This window comes from Poecilia mexicana, unplaced genomic scaffold (genome assembly GCF_051168715.1).
Source record: "Poecilia mexicana isolate PSO_F unplaced genomic scaffold, ASM5116871v1 scaffold_5, whole genome shotgun sequence".
NCBI lineage: Eukaryota > Metazoa > Chordata > Actinopteri > Cyprinodontiformes > Poeciliidae > Poecilia > Poecilia mexicana.
In genome coordinates, this window is record NW_028263374.1 from 13,364,149 (window position 1) to 13,380,330 (window position 16,182).

General features: G+C 41.0%; 1 protein-coding gene across 4 annotated transcripts; it reads right to left on the minus strand.

Moving 5' to 3' along the window:
* Positions 1-94: 94 nt before the first annotated feature.
* Positions 95-15,766, minus strand: atf7b (activating transcription factor 7b). 4 transcript variants are annotated; one of them, XM_088005562.1, is made up of 12 exons: positions 15,678-15,766; positions 13,596-13,656; positions 11,569-11,665; positions 11,326-11,453; positions 11,096-11,221; positions 10,847-11,004; positions 10,656-10,752; positions 10,455-10,574; positions 8,712-8,861; positions 3,005-3,193; positions 2,814-2,919; positions 95-2,669 (listed from the first exon to the last, which is right to left on the minus strand). In XM_088005562.1, the coding sequence occupies exons 2-12, from the start codon at positions 13,641-13,643 to the stop codon at positions 2,434-2,436; spliced, it is 1,455 nt and encodes a 484-aa protein (XP_087861688.1). In that variant the 5' UTR covers positions 13,644-13,656; positions 15,678-15,766; the 3' UTR covers positions 95-2,433. The 4 variants fall into 4 exon arrangements, with proteins under 4 accessions (XP_087861688.1, XP_087861689.1, XP_087861687.1 ...); XM_088005563.1 differs by having other exon boundaries at positions 3,005-3,178; positions 10,847-11,007; XM_088005561.1 differs by having other exon boundaries at positions 10,847-11,007.
* Positions 15,767-16,182: the final 416 nt, after the last annotated feature.

The following is a 16,182-nucleotide window of genomic DNA, read 5'->3' on the forward strand; positions in this document are numbered from 1 at the left end:
AATACATACATAGAGTATTTGATGTCTAATTATTTAAAACAATACTAAGTGCTAAGATTCCAGATAGGTAAAAAAAAAAAAAAACACATTTACCTTTTGTTATACATTAATTTATTTCATCGTTTGTCCAAGACAACTTATTAATTAGCTGAGACTATACACAAGTTATTTCCCATCTTGAGGCCTGAGTATTGAACAAACTTACTCCACACAGATATTTTCAACATGCCCCCTTCCCACCCCATGTAGTAAAACACTAAGAGAAAAATAAAAATAAAAACCTCTAACCAAAAGGGTGCATACAATCACATGGAGAACACCTTAACGTTCCCACAGAAAACAAGAAGCCTAAAACATGTTATAAAAACAGCAACGAGGAAAAAAATAAGATGATAGTCGATAGTCGTGGAAGAACAATGTCATATATTAAAAAGCTGCAAAAGAAAGTCAAAAGAAGCACCGTGCATGTATAATTAATCTGGTTCATAATATAATAGCACTAGTTTTATGGTATAAAGCTCCCAATCAGACCATTTGTAACTTTAACATGTACGCTGATTAACAGTCCATTCACTCAACAATAATCTTCACATTTCCTTTGGTCACCTCGTAACTGTAGCGTTTGACTGAAATAGAGCAAACCCTGTCAGCAGCTGGACTACACACGTCCGCTCAAAGCAAGAACATTGATATTCAATAGAAAAATATATTGCACTACTCTTTACTCAACTGAAATGTCTGGGTAAAGGGTTTAAAACCTGTCACTTGTGATTATCAATTAAAAGTATTCCAATAGCCCAAAGTTTTCAGGGGCCAATGATGGAATCCTAACAGAACCGGGCCGGATTGATGTTACAAAACAGTGAGAGTATAATGGGCTACATACAAACAGTGGTATTATTCACCCTTGAGTAATCCATGCAGTCAGTAGGGGGTTGATACAATTGACTAATATCATGATATCCATTCTAAATGGGTTACATGTTAATAAAAACAAGGGGCACACAATCACAGGATTAACTGTGTTCACATCTACGATTTGTTTTGTTGTGAACTCAACCAACTTTCATTGAGTGCATTATTATTAAAAGAGTTGACTGGGAAAAAAAGACAAACATTTATAAAATAAAAAAGTACAAGACAGATGATAAAATAACAAAAGAAGAGAAAATCTTTCCAGACTGCATTCACAGCACTCTGGAAAGATTTTGCTACAACTGAAAATGATCATTAAACATGTCAACATTTTTACCTGTGAATATATCTTTAAATGGAGTACCTACATAAAATTCCCACCAGATGTTGGTGACAAAGAAATCAACAAAACCTAATCCATACATTTAGTTATGAAATCAAATGTATTTTGGAAAAAATGAACCAACCTGGACTCTTTGCTTATTATACTCACAGCACAAGACTCCACTACTGAAGAAAATGCATGCTTAAGCTTCATTTCATTTATACTCTTTTAGGTAGATTTGATTACACTGAGGTGAGTCAGCTTTCTTGCCAAACAGGAAGCTTGACATAAATGGAAAGAACTGAAGATCTATGCAAAGTTGAAACTGCCACAACCAATGAAACCCTTTCTACCAAGTAGTATATAGTGTAGTACATTTCTACATTTAGCGCTTATTCTTTAAGTTTTTCACTTTATTTCCATTCAACTTAATTTATGGAGTTAAGTTGATTTCTCTGTATGTTTGGATTATTTATGCTAACAACAGGGACTGATGATCATCCGCTTCTTACTAAATGACCACTGGAGATAGACACCAGCCTCCCAGCAACCCTGCAAGGATAACTGGGTAGGAAAAAAAATGGATGGATATCACCCACATCCAGTGTAATTTAATGTTGATAACTCCATTAGATATAAATTTATTGAGAAAAACATTGGCATATTCAATAATCTTCTTCCTAGATGTAACTAAAAACATTATATGAACAAATGCAGATGTTCAAAACTCTTTTTTACAAATTAAAAAAACAATCATGATATATTACAGTAAAACTGTTAGCATGGAAAGAAACAAACCTCATCACAGCCAGTGTGGGAAGAAGTTGGACTGTTGCTGCTTTCCAAGCTGAAATAAAATAACTAAATGGTTAAAAAGCCATTTCATATTTTTCTTCTGGATCTAAAACCATTTCTGTCATAACTGACCCCGAACCCTGCAGAGTAAGTGTTCGACACGTAATTCATATTTACATACACAGAGTGGTGAAGCGTTTCTGAAAAGGGAGCCTGCTGGAGGAGGGTTTGGCAGAGGTACCGCACCAGGTCTTTGTGTGAGTACTGTAGGATGTTCAGGAGGGAAAAGGAGGGGTATCTACGGGAGTTAGGGTGGGTTCCCTCTTCACACCAAGCCTTGCGCCGGTGCGGCCTCTGAATGTCACTTGAGTTCATTCCGGCTGCCGTCTGCCTGCACATCATCTCGGGGTTGGCTGCAACTGCGGAGCGATGACGACCCCTCCGGGCTGGCCCGAGCCCATGCCGGCTAACACCGACATGGCCACCGCTTCTGCAGCCCGGACGCTCAGTCCATTTATGGTGGGCCCCGGGCTCGAGGCCACGGCGGCGGGTGACGGCACGTGCTGAATGACCGCCGCCGGGGAGCCGATGTGTTCGGTGGAAGCCTCCCTCGAGGCTTCCTCTCCTCCTGCAGCTACGGATAGACAGAGCAACATTCACCCTTAGAGAGGTGAGCGAGTAAAAATAACACATTAGATGGATGAGATGGTGGATGAGAGCTGACTAAAAGTTGTGATGAAACAGGAAGACATGTTAGTTAGTGATCTCGAATGGTTACCTAAGAAAGCTGCCTTCTTCTGCATGACAGTGACAGGGCAGTCTTTGTGAGCTAGAAGGAGCTGCTTCAGCTGTGCCACCTCATTCCTCAGCAGAGTCACTTCATTCTGATGGCAACACAAAATATTCACCATTCATTCAGTCATCCTCAGACCATCCACAAAACACGTTTAAATGTTCAGCATAGCTTACTGTTAGGGAGATGTTCATGTTGGCGAGATCTTCTGCCTTCTTCTCCAAGGAGTTGACCCACAGCTTTCGTTTTTGTCTGCAGCGAGAAGCGGCCGCCCGGTTTCTTTCCAGAAAACGCTGCCTCCTCTCGTCGGGGTCCATCTCCGACGCACGCCGCCGCCGTCCCCCTGTTGGCTGAGCAGGGGACACCTGGAGAATGAGGAGGGGGGGTAAAAGTGGGCCACTTGCAGACATATACATGATCACTTGTAAATTACCCCTTGGTATGTTGCATTGCAAGATGATTTGTTGGGATTTTGTGTGCAAGACCGACACATAAGTAGCAAATAATTATGACATTGAAGGTTTTAATATATATATATATATATATATATATATATATATATATATATATATATATATATATATATATATATATATATATATATATATGGACATGGATATGGATATAAATACATGAGCACAGCACAGAAGGGCATCGGCATAAATAGCAGAGGAGCCAAACACCAACTCCTTGTAGACCACACAGTCGCCCGAGACTGCAAAACCCGACACACCAACCTGTGCACCGCTTGGATTGATTACAAGAAAGCCTATGACTCAATGCCACATACCTGGATCAGTGAATGCTTAGAGATGTACAACATCAACAGGACTCTAAGAGCCTTCATTGCAAACTCGATGGGGCTGTGGAAAACAACCCTTGAAGCCAACTGCAAACCACTTGCACAAGTGTCCATCAAATGTGGCATATACCAAGGAGATGCTCTGTCCCCACTGCTGTTCTGCATAGGCCTGAACCCCCTTAGCCAAATCATCAACAAGACTGGCTACGGATACCGACTCAAGAATGGGGCCATAATCAGTCACCTCCTATACATGGATGACATCAAGCTGTACGCCAAGAGCGAGCGAGACATCGACTCACTGATCCACACCACCAGGATCTACAGCACTGACATTGGGATGTCGTTCGGACTAGAGAAGTGTGGCCGGATGGTTACAAAGAGAGGGAAGGTCGTCCGCACAGAAGGGGTCTCACTCCCAGAGGGAACAATAGCAGACATAGAGCACAGCTACAAGTACCTGGGAATACCACAAGCAAATGGCTACCTCGATGAGGTCACAAGGAAAGGAGCCACAGCCAAGTACCTCCAACGAATAAGGCAAGTCCTGAGAAGCCAGCTCAATGGCAAGAACAAGATCCGTGCAATAAACAGCTATGCCTTACCAGTAATCAGATACCCTGCCGGAATAATTAGCTGGCCAATGGAAGAGATAAAGGCCACGGATGTTAAGACTTGGAAGCTACTAACCATGCATGGAGGGTTCCACCCCAAATCCAGCACCCTGAGACTGTACACAAGCCGTAAGGAAGGAGGCAGAGGACTAGTGAGTGTGAGAGCCACTGTCCAGGATGAAACATCCAAGATCCATAAATACATCAAGGACAAAGCCTCAATGGACGATGTGCTCAGCGAATGTCTCAAACAATGGGGAACAGAGGACGAGGTGCTGGAGGAACCATCATGGGAAGACAAGCCCCTGCATGGGATGTACCACCGACAAATAACTGAAGTGGCTGATATCAGGAAATCCTACCAATGGCTGGAGAAAGCTGGACTCAAGGACAGCACAGAGGCCCTCATCCTGGCCGCCCAGGAACAGGCCCTAAACACCAGAGCAATAGAGGCTCAGATCTACCACACCAGACAAGACCCAAGGTGTAGGTTGTGCAAGGAGGCCTCTGAGACAGTCCAGCACATAACAGCAGGGTGCAAGATGCTGGCAGGGAAAGCGTACATGGAACGACATAACCAAGTGGCGGGCATAGTGTACAGGAACATCTGTGCCGAATATGGACTGGAAGCCCCGAGGTCAAAGTGGGGAACACCCCCAAAGGTGGTGGAGAATGACCGAGCTAAGATCCTGTGGGACTTCCAGATCCAGACAGACAAGATGGTAATGGCGAACCAACCGGACATTGTGGTGGTGGATAAAGAACAGAGGAAAGCCGTTGTGGTGGATGTAGCAATACCAAGTGACCACAACATCAGGAAAAAGGAACATGAGAAACTGGAGAAATACCAGGGCCTCAGAGAGGAACTGGAGAAGGCCTGGAAGGTGAAGACAACAGTGGTGCCTGTGGTCATCGGGGCAGTCACCCCCAAACTGGAGCAGTGGCTCAAACAGATCCCAGGAACAACATCAGACATCTCAGTCCAGAAATGTGCAGTTCTAGGCACAGCCAAGATACTGCGCAGAACCCTCAAGCTCCCAGGCCTCTGGTAGAGGACCCGAGCTCAGAGGATGAAAGAGACCACCCGCGAAGGGTGAGAAGGGAATATATATATATATATATATATATATATATATATATATATACACACACACACACACACACACACACACACACACACACACACACACACACACACACACACACACACACACACACACACACACATATATATCAGTGACGTGCAGTGAGGTTCATTGCTGGTGAGGCACTGACTTACGACTATATAGACGCCATGTATGTTATTTAATGTAGAGAAATTTCGCGCAGGCATACAACTCTGGGGGGCAAAAAGACTAATCTTTTACATGTCATCCATAGCCGCGTTAACTCAGTGAAACTTAGAAATGTAGGTATTAATTTCGTGCCATGATCCACAGCAAAGGGAAAGAGGTATTCGCCACGCTACAGACTCGTTGCCATAGCAACTGACAACATGTTTTAGGATTTAACACTAAAAAAAACTAGATTAGCTACCGCTTCTACTTTACTGAATTACTTCCAAACTGTAGCCCACAAAAAGCACATTTCATTAAAAAAACTAAACAAAAACATCTTATTGCTGTCTTACCTTTACTTATCAATGAAATCCATGCACCGCTAATTCTGCACAAAAATATCCGTTCATCCAAAGCCGAGTCTATCTTCGGCATGTCTTTTCTACTCCATTTGAGAATCATCAAACGGTCTCGAAGCAAAACTTTCAGCTCCGGTGTTGGTCTTCCTTTAGTTATTATCTCCTGCTTCAGTTGAAAATCCACTTTAGAAAACTGTTTAAGTGTAGAAATGTAGTCTTTCGTGTTTACGTCGGAAGAGAGGAGAAAACAAATATATCGCTGTACTTTACTTATTTACTGTATGGCTAGCTCCATGGCTAGCTCACTGTGTCTTACTCTGCAGTTGTGGAGTCACAATATCTGGGATCATGAGCGCCCCCTGCCATGAGGCAAGAGAACTGCCTGCCTCACCTCGAGTCTGTTCTCTGCCGTTTCTTATCGCTCCTCCGCACACAAAACACGATACACACACAGTTGGTGACAAAAAACACTGTACATTATATACATAAGCGAAATTATGGAATATCAGTCCATATATTAGATGTTCCTTAGCCATTTTATTGCCGGCGTACAGACAGGACGAACATGCTCTCATAGAATGGCAGCCAATGCAGTTAGCTAGAGGTTGCGCAATCCTAGGTGAGGCTGAGCTCGCTGCTGCCTCACCGGCTTTGCTTCTGAGCATTTGAATGGGAAAATGCGAAAATCCAGCGATTTTGAAGAAAAAATCATCAGAATTGGTTAAGCTACGTAAAACATAGGTACTTTATAGTACAAACCACAGGGTGAAAATAGCAATATAAATGATTTTATTATTATATTATTTTTCCATGACGAGCCTCACCTGCCTCCCCTGACCGCACGTCACTGATATATATATATGTGTGTGTGTGTGTGTGTGTGTGTGTGTATATTTTTTTTTTCACAAATGAAAATATGAAAAGAGTGGTATGTGATTTAAAAATACAGTATAACTACAGCTGTTTTGCTAAGACTTTAAAGGAACCCAACAGACATCTGAGGGATAAAGCTGAAGATGCTAAAAGGACGTTTCTGATATAAACAAAATTGCTGAAGATCTTCCAGATTCAATCTATCATCTGATAATAATTATGGCACAACTGTAACCAAAACCATTGTAATATGGCTACATATTACAATGAATAAAAAAACCCCATAGTGAACCACAGTGGTGGCTCAATAATGCTGTGGGAACAGAAACAGGGAAGCTGGATAGAGTTGAGGGGAAGATAAATGGAGCCAATTACTGGACAATTTTCAAAGAAAACTGACTAGAGACTGCATAATTACTGCAGAGTCGCAACAAAATGATTTAGATCGGAGTATAATAATGAGTTAGAATGGCCTAGTCAAAGTCCATGACTTTGACTAGGCCTAGTCAAAGTCCATGACTAGTCAAAGTCCATGACTTTGACTAGGCCATATAAGAATATATATGGCTATATAATTGGTGGACTTAGATAAATGTTCACAGTCATCCAGTTTTTAAGCAGCATAATGCTTAATTTCACTGGTTTGCATAGGACATTCACATTTACCTGTTTTTGAAAATGAAAAGTGACATTAGTACCTTGCAACACTGTCCTAAAACAAACCATGAATGAAAATAATCTTTCTAAGACTTAAAAATACAACTGAGGTTATTATCTTGGTCAACTAACTTAAAACTGTCAATTTTGTCAGAGAACAGTTATAAGTGACTCCTTTTTAAGCTGAACAAACAGTTCAGATGATTCATTCTTTTGATGTTGCCCAATTATTTGTGCATTATACAGTGAATTATACAGCACTATTTGTATGACCTTACGTGTAATTTACATTTATTAATTTCCAAGTATGAATTTAAAGTATATTTTATACTGTTTCTGTTTGCAAGAGCTTCACAGCAGATGTATTCTGAAGTTGTGACTCAATTCAAAGTAGGAGGTAATGAGAGATTTCAACACTGTTGAAATCTCTCATTACAGCAGTAACTTTCCTATCCTGTTCCTTGGAGCACAGTGTCCTGATTGTCTTGGACGTTCTGGCTCCAACACGCACAATTCAAAATAATAAATCACAACAATGGCCTGCTGTCATGTCCTCCTAAAGCGTTTCAGTGACTCACCAATGGAATGTAGGTGTGCTTAAACTTTAGCATCTAAAACATGCAGGCGGGTTTACAGCATGTCTGGTTCCGAACGAAGGGAAATCACATCAGTGGAGCAAGACATGCATTCAAAATGTGCCTCAGTTAAAGTCTAATGAGGAAACAGTGAAAGTGCTGCAGTAGTCAGAGTTTTTTCTGGCTGCTTGCAATCCATCTCATGCCTGTAGCTGCACATTGCTGATCAGCTGGCTAAAAGTGGTGGCACAGACACCAAGGGAACAGCACCCATCTGTCTAATTAAGACAACTGGGATTTAAAACTCCTTACTAACTGGTAGCAAATCCCAGTTGCTACCAGTACCAACAGTTAAGCACCTGTCTACAGAAGCTTTACAGGTGTGAAGCATCTGTGACATCAGGTGCTTCTCACCTGAGCGATATCAGCTAGAGCTGGTTTTTATTTCAGCGAGTTGATAAGCTACTTTTTTATTAGGGATATGAGTCAGAGTACAAATAAATGTTACAGATAGCACTACTGCTGTAGCTATCAATATGTTGAGTTATTTTAGCAACAGCAAGAACAAACATTGCTTTTCTGTTTTCAATGCATGTGTCAACATCAAGATATAAGGACTTCTTGCTATGCTAGAGCAGCATTAGTTGGAGTAACAATGTCACTGTATGCATTATTGTGAATCAACATTTCTTCTTCTCTTAGTATGTAACAAGCTAATTACTGTACCTGAGGTTGTGCAGGCGATGGTGTATCAGAGTTCTGGTTGGGCTGCTGGCCCTGTTCTTGTCGCTGGGGGATAGCAGGGATGGATCCTGATCCGCCACCTGCTCCATCTTGTGCTGCCGGGCCTTGATGAGACAGAGCTGCCTTCAGCCTCTATAACGACACATGGAGAACACTCCAGGTAAGTGGCAAACTCCTGAGAAATTTCTGGTGCCAGTCTCCGGCAGTCATGGGTGAAAGGGTGGAGGAGTACACCCTGGACGGGTCACCAGTCCATGGCAGGGCAATACAGAGACATACAGGACAATCGTGCACACACACACATTTTACACAGTTGAGACAGACCAATGAACCTAGCAGTCATGGAGCTGTAAAACAAATTGGGGTAGGGGTGGATGATAAATCAATAACAATAGAAACAAGGTCAATATCAACAGAATACAGCCGATGGAATATTCCATAATTTCACTGATCTCCGATCCAGGACCGCACAGCATTCTGGGGGATGTAGGCAGACGTCAAGCTTTAGCTGCTCAACATCTCAAAGCTAGCAAAGCAAGGTTGCTGGCATCAACTAACTCACTCGTTCTTTGTTTACCTAGCAATGAACTGTTGAGTAACTTGTGGTTTCCTAGCAACAAGCTGCTGAGTAACTTGCACAGGAGCAGTTTAAGGTTTCACCACTGTGCCTCATAACTGCTTAAAAATGAAAACTGGATAAAACAGGAAAGCTCACATTACCAGTTTGTTAGCATTTCAGATATTAAAAACAAACAAAAAAAAACTAATCAATAATTATTGATATAGACCAATATGAAACCCTTATCCATATCATCTAGGCCTATGGGAGAATATGAGAAATTTTAACATTACGTAAGTAGATCCCAACAAATCAGAATATCACTGAAAATGTCACATTTTATATTGAGTCAGTACTCACAGTGATATTATTTCCAGTTTTTTATTATTATGGCTTACAGCTAATAAGAGAAGGTTGCCATGCTAGCGCTTCCAGAGTCAAGGGGGATTGCTGACTTGACAGTTGTCCACTCATTGGCCCGATCCACAAGGAGTGTGTAAGCTCACAGAGTGCTGCATCCAACATAGCAATAGAAAGTGGAGATTTTAACTGCAGTCAATGAGAAGATTGTGAAGCAACACCTACACACAGACGTATCCGCGACATGAGCTACAACTGTGGCATTATTTGCGTTCACCCACTCCTGAGTCAACATCAGAAGCGTTACCTGGGCTGAGGAGAAAAAGAGCCAGAGTGTTGCTCTGTGGTCCAAAGTCCTCTTTTCATAAGAAAGTAAATGTTGAATTTCATTTGGAAATCAAGGTCCAAGAGTCTGGAGTATCTAAGTTTCTTTAGGTTTCCACATTCAGTGATGAATTGAGGAAATATGCTCCATTGTGTTTTACAATGTTCAAAGTCAGCACAGCCCAGGAAAGTTTATAGATTCCCTCTATTGAGATGCCGAATGGGGATTATGATTTAGTTTTCCAGTAGGAAAGATACCCACGTTCAGCAGGTTGACATTTCTGACATTTGTGCTCTAAAATATTATTTAGACCACTTATGTTGATATCTGTATTAATACAATTAACTGGCAAACACTTAGACACACAGGATATAAATTAGGAGTTTAATTTTTTAATTAAACCACTGAAGTAAAACAATTTTTCAATAATATTCTTATGTATTGGGGTGTATTTGATAACCTAAAAAAAAAGGAATCTTACCATTTTGGTCTCAGAGTGAAGACCATATCCAGACGGGGAGGAGGAACCGCTGCTGGCTCCCCCAATCGGAGGTCCTGGTATCCCAGGGATGTTAGGCACTGTGTTCACTGTCCTCGCAAGCTTCCAGAGACAACAAAAAGGGTAAATAAACTAACTTTCCCATCCATCCTCTCTGTTCAGTTCTTCTCAGTCTTTACTCACAGATATAACAGAAGTCATCTGTACAGGACTGGGTAAAAGAGGGACAGTCTGGCCATTAGGGAGGTGCCTCACCAGTGGATATGCACTTGTGGGAGATCTGTGTGCATTTGTACATTTTATGAGAACTTACTTAAGCGTCACAATGTTTATTCACAAGGACAATAAATGCAAGGGAACACAATGTAATTTACCCAAGCTGTCTGTTGGAGGGTGGAGCCTGTGTGATGACAGACGTCGGAGAAGGCAGAGTTGGGTGTAGCGGGTCACCGGTCAGGTGGAGGGGGAGAGAACCTGGACGAACAATTGTCGGAGTAGGGGCGGAGCTCGCCACAGGCTTAGAGAGAAACTCCTGCTGGGAAAACGATGATGTATTTAATCATGCATTACTGTAATTTTGAATCCAGCATTTAGTGACAAATGCATTACAAGCTTCGTCTCACCCTAGAGTCCCTGCTGTTCTCGGACATGCTGGACGAGGAATCTGGACTGTCCGGGGGAGAAGAATCGACTTGTAAGGACGAGTCGTCCTCATCTTTCACTTCGGAGGGCGTTTGTAAAGGTGCAGCCTAAAAGACCAGAACTCTGTCAGATCATCTGGAGTAATGAGAAGGTCAACAGCTAAATTAAGAAGAAACAGATATTACACCTCTGAGTCAAGCTGCTTACTCACAGGGTGCTTCGTTCTATGCTCGTCTTCCTGTGTTTTACCAAACTCCTGATCAAAGGAACCGGCCAGCTCATTAAACAAACCGACCTCCTCACAGTTCTTCAGGAAGCGTGTGGGTGTAGGAGTCTGGTCTGGGAAAACCAAAAAACAATAAAAACCACATTACGTCTTCAATGGGGGAAAGAACCATTACACATGGCCTCTGTTGCATTTTCTACAAATAACGTACAAAACGGTTGCATCTACCTTGAATAATAACAGAGTCGGTCCTGGCAGGACCAAATTTTAATGTCATTTCATGCTTGTGTTTGTGGACCGAGAGGTGATCTTCATTTGTGAATCTCTGCGAGAGACAAAAGATTAAACAGGAGAAAAACGGATACAAAGGAGCAAATAAAAGACTAACATGTATTTAAAAAAATGAATTAAAGAATGAATTAAATCTGCTTATTTATTGATCATTTAAAGATGAATAACAGTAGATGTTCCTGAGAAGAACTACGGTAGCAGTGTGCTTAATTATTGCTCATGATAAATAGCAGTAAAATGACAAAGTTCACTTTAAGCCTGCAAAGCAGTGAGTTTCTCTGGAGGGATTATCCATTTACAACTTTTTACGATCAATTGTGAATTTCAATCTTTTAGCATTATTATAGTTTTTAAAACTGAGAACTGGACCGTCATTAATATCTTTTGTATTAGCCTTAATTTATAGCATATGCAAATTTTATATACACATTTTTTAGTTCATGTAAAAAAAGAAGCAATGCGTATAATATTGAACTGAGGTATAGTAACTGTATAATAAATAAAAAAACGATAACTCAAATTAACAGAAGCTTCCAGTTTATATAAAATAAAACAAACAAAAAGCCCGTGATGTGTGCTTAGTCCAACACACATCAAATCAAATGGCTGAACTGCCTCCTTAGGATGCAATAAAGTTCTACAATGTCCTGATAATTATCTAGGTATCTGGCTCATGTTTCAGCAGAGATCCCCCATAAAATAAATCATACCCACAGCATAATGCTGTCCCTTCCACAGTGGGGTCAAGGTGGTATGCAGAGGTAATTTACCTGTCTAACATTTTGCATACAAGAAAAAAAAATAATTCTGGTCTCATCTGAACAGAACACCTTCTTTCACATATCTTCAGACTTCCCAAGAGAATGGCACTACTTTGTGACACACTTTAAATGGAACATATTATGGCTATCTTTATACAGTGGCCCTATTTTGCCACTCTTCAAAAAGAAAAGACAGATTTGTGATTGAACAAGTAACACAAGGAGGGGAAACACATTCCCCCACCTGAGATGTGCATCTCTGCAGCTCCTCCACAATTACATTAGAGGCCTTCTCTGACGAATGCTCCCCTTGCCTGGCCGGTCAGTTTAGGCGGACGGCCATGTCTTGTGTTATAGTCACGATTATGCACCACTTGGTGTTGGTCTATCATGTAAAATCTCAATAAAATACAGAAAAGGATTTGGCAGTGATCTTTGGCAGTTCTCTCTGCCAGCGCTACTGAGGACAGTGACCTTCAGCAATCAAAAGGATGGTTCATTTTTTTAAAATTAAAATTAGCATATGTGGTTCTCTTAAGTAAAGTGAACCACAAGCTTGATTTTTGTTCTGAAAGAAAATCTGATTTGCTAAAAGAGAAAAATAAATTTTACATCTATTTCAATGCTTTACTTCCACAACAACAAACAGATGCTTTGGGGAAGTAGAAATAATGGAACATGTGTGTGTAAGGTTGTGATGATTGTTATTTACATGAAACATAATAGCTTGTTTAAAAGTCACTCTGAATTTTAGCCTTTTCTATTGAAACCGCTTTGCTTCTTCATACTCTTCCAGTTCAACCTTTTTTGTTTTCTGCTTATTTCAAAAGGTCCTAACCTGTCAAATCAAAAGGGGCAGAAAGCGACTGAGGCAACTGAAATAAGTGTAACAAAGCTGTAAGAAAATAATATGCAATAAAATCTAATTATATATATATATATATATATATATATATATATATATATATGCAACTTCATAGGTATGAAATGATTTGTATACGGTATAAAATCGAAGAAGGACGAGGCAAAATCAAACGGGTGTAGGCGTACAATAGGGTATATTTACACAGAGCCATTCTAGTCAAAGGCCTATAAATCTTTGCTCCTGAAATGGAAGAAACTAAAGTTATTTCTGCAGCTAAAAGTTAGAATGCAAGGAAAGGATATTTTTTTTAAGAGGATGGCGAGTTGGAGAAGTTTTACCTGCCCACATCCAGGGGCTGTGCAGACAAAGGGTCGATCATCCCCCATCTCAAACAACGTTCTGCAAGGGACAGCAAGAAACAATATGGCTTTTTAGGACCACTCAGAGTAAACCATTACCCCAAGTCCTTTTCTTTTCATCTATGCAGTCTTTTGCTTACTTTAGGGTAAGAAAGGTCTGGATATTTTAATGAGGAACGGTTAAGAAAATAGAGCTACTTTCAAATTTTCAGGATTTAAATTGATGATAGCTTGCGTTTAAAGAGGCATGTTGACTATCTTAAAAGAAAAATCTGAATTTCTAGTAGCTCCGAATGTATTTTAAAAATGGGCAAAAACTCTTGCGTACAGCCCAACTAGGTGAAAATATCTCCAGACGGGCAGCAGTGATAAGGTGAAGCAAATAACACCTCATGTTTCTTCACTGTGGAACTTGCTAGTGGGTGGGGTATACTGGGCAGTAAGTGAACATATCGTTTTTGAACTGAATGTGTTAGAAGCAGAAAAGATTGTCAAGCATAAGGATTTGAGAAAGTTTAAAAAGGGCCAAATTGTAATGACTTGTCAGTGTCAGAGGATCTGGTGATCGTCGATGAAGGCAGGGAGCGAACTTGGGTTTGTTCAGTGGTCTAATCCACCAGAGGAGCTACTGTAGCTTAACTGATAGGAAAAGGTGTCTAATATGCAGGGAATCCCAGTTTACTGCAAATGCAGTAGGTTTGAATAGCTGCAGAGTGGTCAGAGTGCACATGGTGACCCCTGACAGCTGAAAGAACTAACAATGGCCTACTGTGGGTCTAAACCAGACTTTGAAGCTATGGAAGAAGGAGGTTTCAACTGGGTTCATGTGCATCACTTAAGCAGGTAACACATGGGTAAGCACTAAAAAGCAATACAAACTTTAAATATTCTGGGCCACCATCCATGTGGATGTTACTTTAACGCGTACAACCTACCAGGGTATTGCTGAAGACCATATTCGCACTGTCACTGAAAATAACATTTTATGATGGCTGTTTCCTCTTTCAGCAGAATAATTCACCCTGTCACAAAGCACAAGTGGATTCTGGGGTGGTTTGAGGTGTAGTCTAGGCCTCCAATTCCCCAGATCTTAATCCAATTGACCATCTCTGGACGTTCTAGTCTGATCCACTGTGACTCTGCAGCAAAGACTCTAGTGCCAAATATCCATAGCACACATTCAGGGGTCTAGTAGAGTCCAATGCTTTGAAGGGTCAAGGCTGTTTACACTGTAATAATGTTATACCTGATTAATATATGAGTTAATGTGATTCACTCTGTTAGTAGTAAATTTGAACTGTGCTCCTACTGTCTAGATCAATAGGTCAAATCTGGTTAAATTAAGGAAATGAACCTTGCACCTGTTGAGAAGGAAAACCTGTGATATCACGGGAAATCCCCTGAGCTCACCTGTGACAGAAACCGCTTGAACCAGTCACCTTAACAACTGGTTAGAAAGGAGGGACAGACAGGCCGAGCACTATCGGCCTGTTTGAAGGGTTTTGCTCTGGACTCTGGAGGATGATCTGGGACAAAACGTTCAACGATGAGGCAGCACAACCAATGCAAGCTACCACGCAACCATTTCTGTATTGCCATCGAACCGGTCAGCACCGATTTTACTGTATTTCTTCGGGTATCGGACAGCAGACAGATTGAGCTATACAAAGCATAATGTTTGCTTGCTTTGACTTTCTCAGAGATGTTCCGCAATGTGTCCTGTCCTCACCACATTTTTTTATTCAAACTAAACGCGACATTAGAGCGAACATGTAAATTAGCGTCATAGAACCAGAGATAATTCAAGCCAAATACTTGTAAAAACATACATATTTTCACACTCACACATAAGCTAGCTGTGTTCAAGCTAACTGCTAGGCGAAGCTCCTTTAGCTAACTTGGAGAATTTACACTACACGTTAGCAAGCTAATGCTAACGATAGCAGTGGTTATAAACTCTCCTGTCTGAGTAAGAATATAAAATGCTTCCCAAACACCAACAGTGAGCTCCGCTTAATGCGAGATGTAATGTTACATGATGTGAAATCCGTCCAAACTCACCGGACGTTTAAAGTGCCTCTTCACTCCCCCTCCCTGCTCCGGACAGCGCTGCTGCTGCCTGTCCGTTGTTGACACTCTGACACTTGCATTAGCCAAATCTCGCGACAGCTCGAGCTCGATGTTACGTAACAGGGTTGCTCGGTCGAGAACGTGTAATTTCTATACATAAATCTAAAACAGTGTTTTAAAATCTTCAGACTATGCAGTTTTGTAAATTATTATTGGATGAACCGCTTATGAATGCCGTGTCAATGTTGAGCACCAACAAAATCTAAATGTCTCTGGTGAAGACAAACGTGACTTCAGCGGTTACATAATTTCTTAAAAGTTATTTCCGGAAGTTTATTTGGCAGAATATTATGGTATGTTTCTCGAGATTTGTAAAAAGCGAAGACTTCCAAGATTTTAATACAACCCCATTCAATATACATACACACAACAAATCATAAAATCTTACCGGAAGTATTTCATTTTTACACATTTTATTGAGAAACCAGTGTATAAT